The sequence below is a fragment of the Otolemur garnettii genome, unplaced genomic scaffold (assembly GCF_000181295.1).
Source record: "Otolemur garnettii isolate 467f Iridium unplaced genomic scaffold, OtoGar3 scaffold00001, whole genome shotgun sequence".
Lineage (NCBI taxonomy): Eukaryota > Metazoa > Chordata > Mammalia > Primates > Galagidae > Otolemur > Otolemur garnettii.
Window position 1 is genome coordinate 28,272,436 of NW_003852396.1, and position 12,278 is coordinate 28,284,713.

Below are 12,278 nucleotides of genomic sequence, written 5' to 3' on the forward strand. Positions count from 1 at the left end.
CAAAAAAAAAAAAAAAAAGTATAGCTACTTTGGAAAATAGTCTGGCAATTCCTTAAAAGATTAAATACAGGGGGGAGGAGGCAAGATGTTCGACTGAAGCCAGCTTTGGGCAGAGGTTCCTGTCCAGAGGGAGAAATAATGGCCAGAATTAACCCAATAAAGCGGAAGATCGGGAGCTGAGCTTAGAGAGAGGATCAATAGGTTCATGTCACCCCTGCTGTGACAAGCTGGAACTCCAAGGAAACAAATTTCAGGTACAAAACCCATCCCAAAGAGGATGGGAATCCTTCCCCTCCCCCTCACTCCCAGGAGATCAGCTTAAGGTGAGTAGAGGACAGAGGACCTTTTATTTCACCAAAGGGGAGAGAACAGTTGAGGACCGGGACCTCCTCCATGGAGAGATACCACTGCAAGCCCAAGCAGTCTCTTGCCTGGGCCAAAAGTTGATCTAATATTCTCCCTATCTTCCTAAACTCCCAATCCACCCTTCCACCCTCTCCTGGCGGTCTGAAAGACTACCCCCTGCAAAATCTGGAGCATTTGGCAGAGTTTTGCTAGGGCAGGGCATCTCAGGAGCTATGGGACAGTTGCGCTGAAATTATAACTTTAATAGTGGCAGGGAATCACAAGGGGAGAGAGACTTGCCCCATATTGGAAAGAGCATAGCTCAGGTCCCACACTACCAACCAGTAGAGACCGCGACCCACCAGCTCCCCAGCTCTGCTCCCCGCAAGGCTCCTGTGACCATGGGCTGCGGGGATGACTCACCCAGCTCCTGTGACCTGTGCGGCCCACAGCCGGAGACTCCACCCTCTGGATCCCAGCCCAGCTACTGAGACCCATGGCCGATGGCCAGTGACTCCTGTCCAGCCCCTGACCCACGCCTGCAACTCTGCCATTCAGCTCCCCACCCAGCTCCTGAGACCCGCAGCCTGCAGCTGGCAACTCCTGCAACCCCTGAGGTGCCTAAGGCCAGTGACTCCACCTTCTGGCTTCCCACCCAGCTCCTATGGCCAAGGCCGGGGGTCAGCAGCTCTGCCCTTCAGTTCTCCACCTGGCTCCTATGACCCTTGTAGCTGGTGGCAACACCCTCCAGCTCCCCACTGGCTCCTATGACTTGCACACAGCAGTATGCCAGACCAGTGGTACCACCCCTGACAGTGGCAGCGCAGCCCCTTGACAGTGGTGGCAGCACCACAGTCTGTCCCACTGGGGTCAAATTGAGCTGCCAGTGGACCCCTGCGCCTAGATGCTGAAGACCTTTTGAACTTTCCCACCTGATTGGTATTTGTGTTGACCACAATTGGTTTGGAACTCTCTTTTTTTTTTTTCTCTCTCTCTTTTTTCTTGAGACAGAGCCTCAAGCTGTCACCCTGGGCAGGGTGCTGTGGCATCACAGCTCACAGCAACCTCCAACTCCTGGGCTCAAGCGAGTCTCCTGCCTCACCCTCCCAAGCAGCTGGGACCACAGGCGCCCGCCACAATGCCCGGCCATCTTTTGGTTGCAGCCATCATCATTGTCTGGTGGGCCCAGGCTGGATTCAAACCTGCCACCCTAGGTGTATGTGGCCGGCACCTTAGCCACCTGAGCCACAGGCTCCAAGCCGGTTTGGAACTCTTGACCTGGGCCAATCACTCAGGGACCCACCAATGTTGTACCCTGATTGTGTTGTTGTGGGAATGTGGGATTCTCCCCTTCCAGTTGTCGCCTGTTGGGGGGCCAGGTGTTCTGGTTGCTTACCTATCTCCACAACTGAGATTTCAGCTCAAAGCCACTGATGCACTAGGATTGGACAGAGACTAGCTGAATACCGGTCAGCGCCATCTAGCCCCACCACACCAAGCAGGTGCCCAGAGTTTCAGGCAGTAATTCTGAATGGGACCTTTGTAAAGCTCTAAGGGTAAAGCCGCAATCACTAGTCCCAGTTCTTTGATAAAGGGCTGGTTTATTATAACTCTAGGAGCCCTCAATTCAGTTTCACCTTGCCAGCTTCTCTAGCCAAACAGTGAAAAATAATCATGGGGCACAATCAGCGGAAAAACTCTGGCAACATGAATAAACAGAGTAGATCAGCTCCCCCAAGGAATGACAAAGGAGACACAACAGAAGATCCCATTCATAAACAATTGGCTGAGATGTCAGAAATCAAATTCAGAATTTGGATTGCAAATAAGATTAACAGAATGGAGGTAAACATGGAATTAGAACTTCAAGGGGCATTTCAAAAGTTGTCTCAAGAATTCAATGAATTCAAAGACAAAATCACCAAAGATTTTGACACATTAAGGCAAGAACTTGCAGCCCTCATAGATCTGAGAAATACAGTAGAATCCCTCAGTAACAGAATGGAACAGGCAAAAGAAAAGATCTCTGAACATTGAATATAAAGCTTTTGAATGCTCCCAATGGCTCAAAGAGGAAGAAAAGTAGAGAGCAAAAACGGATCATTCCCTGAGAGAATTGTAGGACCACTCCAAAAGAGCAAACATTCACCTCAGGAATCCCTGAAGGAGAAAAGGATGGTCCAAAAGGCACAGATACTCTACTCCAAGAGATAATTGAGGAGAACTTCCCAAGCATGGCAAGAGATACTGAAATTCAGATATCAGTTTCAGAACCCCAGCACGACTCAACCCAAATAAAGCATCTTCTAGACACATTGTAATTAACTTCACCAAAGTTAATATGAAGGAGAAAATCCTGCAAGCAGCCAGACATAAGAGAATCATAAGCTACAAGGGGAAGAATATTAGAATGACTACAGATCTCTCTGCTGAAACTTTTCAAGCCAGAAGAGGATGGTCATCGACCTTCAATATCCTAAAACAAAACAACTTTCAGCCCAGGATCCTGTATCCAGCTAAATTGAGTTTCATTTATGACAGAGAAGTTAAACACTTTAATGACATATACATGTTGAAGAAATTTGCCCTAGCCAAAACAGCTCTTGAGGATATCCTCAGACCCATCCTCCATAATGACCAGCACAATGCTCTACCACCAAAGTAAACTCACGCTGAAATTCTTGACCAAAACCCAATTTCCACAGTGGTGAAAAGATTCAAAATGTCTACTGGACTTTCGAAAAACTTGACACCCAAAATACTACCAGGCTTATCAATACCCTCAATTAATGTGAAAAGCTTAAACTGTCCTCTTAAGAGGCACAGGTTGCCTGACTGGACACAAAAACTCAGGCTAAATATCTGCTGCATACAAGAATCTCATCTTACCTTAAAGGATAAATATAGACTCAGGGTGAAGGGATGGGCATCTGTAATCCAGGCAAACGGAAATCAGAAAAAAGCAGGGGTGGCAATTTTATTTACAGATACACTAGACTTTAAACCAACAAAAGTAAGGAAAGACAAGGATGGTCACTTCATATTTGTTAAGGGAAACACTCAACATAATGAGATGTCAATTATTAACATTTATGTGCCCAACCATAATAGTTGGAGATTTTAACACCCATTTGGCAGATAGAAACTAAGGAAAGAAATTTTGGACTTAAACTTCACCATACAACAATTGAATTTAACAGACATCTACAGAACATTTCATCCTAACAAAACTGAATACACACTCTTCTCATCATCCCAGAACATCCTCCAAAATTGATCAGATCTTAGGTCACAAGTCTAACCTCAGCAAATTTAAAAGTATAGAAATTATTCCTTATATTTTCTCATCATCATGCAATATAAGTTGAACTCACAAAGAACAGATATCTGCATACTCATACAAAGACATGGAAACTAAATTACCTTATGCTGAGTGATAGCTGGGTCATACATGAGATTAAGAAGGAAATTGCCGGGCATCTGGACTCCCTCCCTCCCAGCAAGCCCTTCCCAGAAGGCTGCCTGTGACCTGCCTTGGCACAGGGAATGGAAAACCAGAAAGGGCAAGACATGTTTAGTCCATCATGGAGCTATTTAGAAAAACCCAGGAGAAGCATCCCAAAGAGCTGATCAATGAATGGTTATTGAAGATAAGAAAGGAAATGAGAGTTGTTGACAAGCAAATAAGAGATATCCAAAGAGAAGAAGAAAAAGTGAAACGATCTATGAAAGATGCTGCCAAGAAGGGTCAGAAGGATGTCCGTGTAGTTTTGGCCAAGGAGATAATCAGGTCAAGGAAGGCTATAAGCAAACTCTATGCATCCAAAGTGCACATGAACTTGGTGCGTATGGTTATGAAGAATCAACTTGTGATTCTGCGAGTGGCTGGCTCCCTGCAGAAGAGCAAAGAAGTGATGAAGGCTATGCAAAGTCTTGTGAAGATCCCAGAAGTCCAGGCCACCATGCAGGAACTATCCAAAGAGATGATGAAGGCTGGGATGATAGAGGAGATTTTAGAGAACACTTTTGAAAGCATGGATGATCAGGAAGAATTGGAAGAAGCAGCTGAAATGGAAATTGACAAAATTCTGTTTGAAATTACACCAGGGGCATTGGGCAAGGTACCCAGTAAAGTGACTGATGCCCTTCCAGAGACTGTAGGAGCAATGGCCGCCTCAGAGGATAAGGAGGAAGAAGAGACTCTGGAGGCCATGCAGTCCTGGCTGGCTACACTCTGTAGCTAAGGGGCCAGCTGGACCCTTGAGCTTTTCCTTGTGGCTCATATGCTAGGTGTGCACACACTCCTCTGAAGAGCCACCATCATGTACCTCTTGCACTATACCTCTGTCATGAGGCATTGCATTTTGGAGAAGGTTCTCTGCTAGTATCTCTTCATTATGTGCAGTTTTGGGACCTCAAAAAGATTCTTCCTAGTAAGGTGGTATAATTAAATGCATCATTTAAAGGAGCATAAACAGAAGTATCTTATTGGGAGGGTAAAGAAATCCATTGTTTCATGAAGCACTTCTGGAAAGAGACAATTGCCTGAATGTTGAAGACTTTACATTTTTTTTGTCTGCAAAACACTATATAAATGGATTTTAATAAATTTCTACTCAAAAAAAAAGGAAATTGCCAAATTTTTGGAACAAAACAATAATGAAGACATGAATTATCGGAACGTGTGGGATACTACAAAGGCAGTTCTAAGAGGGAAATTTATAGTGTTAGGGCCTTCCTCAAGAAAATGGAAAGAGAGATAGTCAATAACTTAATGGGTATCTTATGCAACTGGAAAAGGAAGAACATTCCAACCCCAAACTCAGCAGAAGAAAAGAAATAACTAAAATTAGAGCAGAATTAAATGAAATTGAAAACAAAAGAATTATTCAAAAGTGAATCAAAAAGTTGGTTTTGTGAAAAATTCAACAAAATTGATAAACCTTTAGCCAACCTAATCAAAAATGGAAAATTAAAGTCCATAGTATCATCAATCAGAAATAAAAAAGGTGAAATAACAACAGACACCTCAGAAATTCAAAAAAGCATTAATGAATACTATAAAAAACTTTATTCTCAGAAATATGAAAATCTGAAAGAAATTGACCAATACTTGGAAGAACACCAACTTCCTAGACTTAATCAGGAAGAACTGGAAATGCTGAACAGACCTATGTCAAGTACTAAAATAGAATCAATGAACTCTATGAAATCTCCCAAAAAAGAAGAGTCCAGGACCAGATGGCTTCACATCAGAATTCTACCAAACTTTTAAAGAGGAACTAGTACCAGTATTGTTAACCTTTTCCAAAACATGGAAAAAGAAGGAATACTTACCAACACATTCTATGATGCAAATATCACTCTGATCAGGAAAAGACCCAACAAGAAAAAGAAAACTATAGACCAATATCTTTAATGAACATGCAAAAATATTCAATAAGATCTTAGCAAACAGAATCCAGCAACACATCAAACAAATTATACACCATGACCAAGTGGGTTTTATCCCAGAGTCTCAAGGTTGGTTCAATATACGTAAATCTATAAATATACATCACATAAACAAACTAAAAAACAAAGACCATGTGATTCTCTCAATAGACGCAGAAAAAGCTTTTGACAATATCCAGCATCCTTTCATGATCAGAGCACTTAAGAAAATAGGTATAGAAGGGACTTTTCTTAAACTGATAGAGGCCATCTATAGCAAACCCACAGCCAATATCATATTGAATGGAGTAAAATTGAAAACGTTTCCACTCAGATCAGGAACCAGGCCAGGTTGCCCATTGTCTCCACTGCTTTTTAACATTATAGTGGAAGTCTTAGCCATCACTATCAGGCAAGAGAAGGCAATCAAGGGTATACAAATAGGGTCAGAGGAGATCAAACTTTCACTCTTTGCAGATACGATTTTATACCTGGAAAACCCCAGGGACTCAACTACAAAACTCTTAAAAGTGATCAAGGAATACAGTAGCATCTCAGGATACAAAATCAATACTCACAAATCAGGAGCTTTTATATATACCAATAATAGTCGAGCCAAAAAAACAGTCAAGGATTCTATTCCCTTTACAGTTGTGCCAAAGAAGATGAAGTATTTGGGAATTTACCTAACAAAGGACGTGAAAGATCTCTATAAAGAGAATTATGAAACTCTGAGAAAAGAAATAGCTGAAGATGTTAACAAATGGAAAAACATATCATGCTCATGGCTAGGAAGAATCAACATTGTTAAAATGTCCATATTACCCAGGGGTAGAGCCTGTGGCTCAGTGAGTAGGGTGCTGGCCCCATATACAAAGGGTGGTGAGTTCAAACCCAGCCCTGGCCAAACTGCAACAAAAAAAATAGCCAGGCATTGTGACAGGTGCCTGTAGTCCCAGCTACTAGGGGTCTGAGGCAAGAGAATTGCCTAAGCCCAAGAGCTAGAGGTTGCTGTGAGCTGTGACACCACAGCACTCTACCAAGGACAACAAAGTAAGACTCTGTCTCTAAAAAAAAAAGTCCATATTACACAAAGTAATTTACAAATTTAATGCAATCCCTATCAAAGCACCACCATCATACTTTAAAGACCTGGAAAAAATAGTACTTCCTATTTTATGGAACCAGAAAAAACTTCAAATAGCCAAGATATTACTCAGAATAAAAACAAATGAGGAGGCATCACGCTACCAGACTTCAAACTATACTATAAATCTATAGTGATCAAAACAGCATGGTATTGGCACAGAAATAGAGAGGTAGATGTATGGAACAGAATTAAGAACCAAGAGATGAACCCAGACACTTATCATCATTTGATCTTTGATAAGCCTATCAAAAACATAAATTGGGGGAAAGAGTCCCTGTTTAACAAATGGTGCTGGGAGAATTGGCTGGCAACTTGTAGAAGACTGAAACTGGACCCAAACCTTTCACTATTAACAAAAATTGACTCTCATTGGATAGAAGATTTAAACTTAAGACATGAAACTATAAAGATTCTTGGAGAAAGTGCAGGAGAAACACTTGAAGAAATTGGCCTGGGAGAATACTTTATAAGAAGGACACCCCCCAGCCCCCACCCCCACCAGGCAATTGAAGCAACACCAAAAATCCATTACTGGGATCAGATCAAACTAAAAAGCTTCTGCACAGCCAAAAACACAGTAAGTAAAGCAAGCAGACAGCCCTCAGAATGGGAGAGGATATTTGCAGGTTATGCTTCTGACAAAGGTTTGATAACCAGAGTCCACAGAGAACTCAAACTTTTCAATAAGAAAAGAACAAGTGATGCCATTTCATTGTGGGCAAGGGACTTGAACAGAAGCTTCTCTGAAGAAGATAGGTGTATGGCCTACAGACACGTGTAAAAATGCTCATCATCTTTAATCATCAGAGAAATGCAAATTCAAAACCACCTTAGGAGATCATCTAACTCTCGTAAGAGTGGCTCACATAACAAAATCCCAAAACTATTGATGTTGGCGTGGTTTTGGAGAAAAGGGAATACTTCTGCACTGCTGGTGGGAGTGCAAGCTAATAAATCCCTTTTGGAAAGAAGTATGGAGAATACTCAGGGATCTACAAGTAAACCTGCCATTTGATCCTGCAAGTCCTCTACTAGGTGTATATCCAGAAGACCAAAAATCACTTTATAATAAAGATATTTGCACCAGATTATTCATTGCAGCTCAATTCATAATAGCCAAGTCATGGAAGAAGCCCAAGTGCCCATCAACCCATGAATGGATTAATAAATTGTAGTATATGTATACCATGGAATATTATGCAGCCTTAAAAAAGATGGAGACTTTACCTCTTTTACGTTTACATGAATGGAGCTGGAACATATCCTACTTAGTAAAGTATCTTAAGAACAGAAGAAAGAATATGCAATGTACTCAGTACTATTGTGAAACCAATTTACAATCACTCACATTTTCATATGAAGAATAGATCACAACTATGGCCCAAGATGAAGGAGGGAGGAGGAGAGGATGGGAGGGGAGGGAGGGGGTCAGATCGAGGGAGGGTGAATGGTAGGATCACACCTATGTTGCATAATGGAAGGGTGCATGTCGGATCTATTAGTATAGAGTATAAATGTCTTAACACAATAATTAAGTAAATAAGATGAGGTATATATTAACCAGTATGATGTAAGCGTTCCTAATTCTACATGAAATCGGCACATTGTACCCCATAAATGCATTTATGTATACATGATCTATGTGTTTATGATTTAATAAAAAAATTAAAAATATATAAATAAAAATAATAAAATAAATAAAAGATTAAATACAGAGTAACCATATGATCCAATAATTCCGCTCCTAGGTACCATATTTTACGATGTATAATGTGCTCTAGTGTGTAGTACATACCCACATTTTGTTTTTTGTTTGTTTGTTTTTTGAGACAGAGTCTCACTTTGTCACCCTGGGTAGAGTGCTGTGGCATCATAGCTCAAAACAACCTCAAAAGCCCTAGGCTCAAGCAATTCTCTTGCCTCAGCCTCCCGAGTAGCTGGGACTACAGGCGCCTGCCACTGCACCCAGCTATTTTTAGAGATTTGGTCTCACTCTTGCTCAGGCTGGTCTTGAACCTGTAAGCTTAGGCTATCACCCACCTTAGCTTCCCAGAGTGCTGGGATTACAGGCATACGCTACTGCGCCCAGCCTGCACCCACATTTTTAATCCAAACTTTCAAGGAAAGTCTCCTGAAGAAAGTAGCCATCTCTTGACCAGGAGAGACACATCTGGGGAGGGCTATCACTCCCAATAAACATGCCAATTGTGCTGCCTTCCCACAGCCACTACCTCTGTAAAGGATACCCCTTCCCTCATACCTGGGAGCCTTTCCTTCCCTGCCACATCAGGGGCCGAGCTGAGATGGTCACATGTGTGGGTGACAAAGGGGTGGTTTCTGCGGCCTCCTGGCCCATGGGCAACCAGGCAGGTCCCTGGGGCCTGCACTAGGTTCCCATTTCCTGCCTTCCCAGTCCAACTACCACCCCCTCCCAAATTGCAGCCCTAGCTGGTGGCCTGCCCCCACTACATCCTAGATCCTCACAGACTGGAACCCTGTGTGCCTGGTGGGCTCAGGTGGGAGGATGCAGCAGCCCTGGGAGACCCACTGGATTCCCCCACTCCCAAGCCATGTTCCCCATATATAATGTATTTCCTGTTTTTCCCTCCAAAATTTGGACAAAAAAGTACATGTTATACATAGGAAAATACCCCCAAAGAAATGAAGATGTATGTCCACACAAAAACTTGTATGCATATGCTTATAGCAGCATTATTTCTAATAACCAAAAGTAGAAACAACTCAAATATTTGTTGACTGACTAGTAGTTAAACAAAATGTAATGGAGCATTACATATAATGGAACATTATTCAGCTATGAAAAGCAATATAATTTTGATAAATGCTACAGTATAGATAAAGCTTGAAAACATTATGCTAAATGAAGGAAGCCAGTCACAAAAAAAAAGCACATATTATGATTCCATTTATGTGAAATATCCAGAATAGGCAAATCTATAGGGTCAGAAAGTAAACTTGTAGTTAGTTGCCTAGGCCTGGTAAACATGCCATGATTGCCAGTAGATGTGGAGTTTGTTTTGGGGGAGATGAAAACGTCGTAAGATTGATTGTGTTGGTGGTGGTACAACTCTGTAAATATACTGAAAGCCACCGAATTGTATACTTCAAGTGGGTGAATTGTACATTATGTGAATTATATCTCAATACGGCTAGTATTTTTTTAAAAAAAAGATAGCCAGAGTCACATTCTCTCTTTTTTTTTTTTTTTTTTTTTTTTTTGGAGACAGTCTCACTGTGTTGCCCTGGGTAAAAGGCCCTGGTATTATAGCTCATACTAACCTCAAACTCCTAGGCTTATGCTGTCCTCTTACTTCAGCCTCTCAAATAGCTGGGACTATAGGCACCCACCACAACACTTGGCTAGTTTTTCTATTTTACTAGAGACAGAGGCCTTGCTCTTGCTCAAGGTGATCTCAAACTCCTCACCTCAGGCAATCTATCTGCCTTGGCCTCTCAGAATACTAAGATTACAGGGATGAGCCACCACCCAGCCCAGAGTCACATTCTTAAACACTGGGCTAGGAATTTGAGATTTGTTCTATAGGTAAAGGAAAAGCCAAAGCTTGAAGGGAATGATTAATTGGGTTAATACACTTGATTCCTTATAACAGGGCTTGGCATATAGTAAGGACACCAAAAATATTGTTCTTATTGTTACTTCAGATTTATGTTTTAGAAAAATCATTCAGGCTACAATATAGAGAATAGATTAAAGAGGGGGTAGGCAAAACCAAAGGCTTATAAGTCAAGGAAGAGTTGATGAAGCTACAACTACGGTAGCTGGGATAGATTTGCAGTACCATTTCACGAAATTGGTTGGTTTGTAGTCACAGTAGGAGTTTTCTCATTGGTTTATTTGGCTCCCACTTTTTCTTGACAGAAACAGTACAAGAAGCCAGGCATCCCGCCATGAAGAGCATGTGCAGAACATCCGCCGATTTCATGAATCCCTGCAGCAGGGAGAGGCACTCTTGCCATGTGGTGACAAACTGACCACCTCACCTTTGTCCTCCCGTACCTCCATTCTGACTTCTCTCAGGTGAGGCTCACTGCTGAGAAAAGACACAGGAAACCATTGCAGGGCCCAGGGTGTAAATGCACAATGGCAACATGCATACTGCTTTTCTGTCAACTACCATCACCCTGGGAGGTTAGTAGAGGGCCCTTGTGCATGTCAGTAGCAGGTTGGACCCTGGAGACTTGTAGGATTCCTTCTAGATGAATCTCTCTCAGGTTGAGACCTTCCATACATTCAGGGGACACTATTAACTGATCTACCTACAAATAAAGAAACTTTCAGTTGTTCACCAAAACTTAATAATAACCACCCCCACATCTATATAGCCTTACATCCTCTTTACCAAAACACCAAGCCTCATCCTTCTCTCTGTCCTAACAACCACTGACTTCCTCTAGAACAGCATCTGTTTTGTCAACTCTTTCTTTTTCCTTTCTTAGTGTAGTTAGCATATGACCCAGAGAATCACTGTGAGAATTGAAAGGGCTGTTATCAACACCTTGGTTATCTAATGAGAGGTGTTATTCGGTAGAAAGAACTTGGCATCAAAGTCAGATAAACTTGACCTACATAGATGGCTGTGTTGCCAAGTAATCATAATGCAGGGAGGTAAAAGCTGCAGGTTTATTGGCCAAGAGTAGACAGAGGAATGAATAACGTTCTACGTTGTTCACGGAAAGATTTAAAGAACTGGACTTTGAAGGAACAGGTCAACAAATGTGAAGGATATTCTGTGTAGAAAGAACATGTGCCAAGGCCCAGGGACATGAAATAAGAAGTCAAGTTTGGAGAACTATCAGCAGTGCAGATAGGAAAAGATGAACATAAGGTGCAAGGAGCAGAGTGAGTTCTATAGAGGTCTAATCATGAAGGGACTTGAAAATCATGCTAAAAGTTTGACTTTCAGAATTATTTTCAAGTGCAAAGCAATGGGGAGAGGGAAGGAGGAAAGTGTGAAAAGTTTGAGGAGAAAAAAGTTTAAAAGATTTTATATTTGAGAGCTTGTTCCGAGGTTCTAACTGGGGACACAGCTACTCATTCATTGAAGGACCCTTGACTAAAGAACAGTCCTCCTCTCTCAAGGAACATCGTCCTCTTCCACTGAGTGTGCATCTTCAGGAAGGATGCACCTGAAGTGGAGAGGGAGGATAAAGATTTTATGTTTGTAAAAACCAGCCTATCCTTTGGTTAGGTTAAAGGAGATAAGTTAAAAAAGGATTGAACCGGCTCGGCACCTGTGGCTCAAGTGGCTAAGGCACCAGCCGCATACACCTAAGGTGGCGGGTTCGAATCCAGCCCAGGCCCACCAAA

The 12,278-nt window shown here is 42.1% G+C and overlaps 2 protein-coding genes across 3 annotated transcripts in view; both read left to right on the plus strand.

Annotated features, from left to right (window-relative positions):
- The window catches only part of C2CD3 (C2 calcium dependent domain containing 3), a 142,218-nt gene that overhangs the window by 98,728 nt on the left and 31,212 nt on the right, over window positions 1-12,278 (plus strand). The window contains exon 29 of the mRNA XM_003780906.3: window positions 10,830-10,988. Within this exon, the coding sequence (XP_003780954.1) occupies window positions 10,830-10,988 (159 nt within the window). The remainder of the gene's footprint in view (window positions 1-10,829; window positions 10,989-12,278) is intronic.
- LOC105886935 (charged multivesicular body protein 3-like) lies at window positions 3,930-4,589 on the plus strand. 2 transcript variants are annotated; one of them, XM_023508421.1, is made up of 2 exons: window positions 3,930-4,145; window positions 4,266-4,589. In XM_023508421.1, the coding sequence occupies exons 1-2, from the start codon at window positions 3,930-3,932 to the stop codon at window positions 4,587-4,589; spliced, it is 540 nt and encodes a 179-aa protein (XP_023364189.1). The 2 variants fall into 2 exon arrangements, with proteins under 2 accessions (XP_023364189.1, XP_023363958.1); XM_023508190.1 differs by having other exon boundaries at window positions 3,930-4,589.

Coding starts and splice junctions, on each gene's coding strand:
- LOC105886935 (XM_023508190.1), top strand. CDS start 3,930: ATGGAGCTATTTAGAAAAACCCAGGAGAAGCATCCCAAAGAGCTGATC.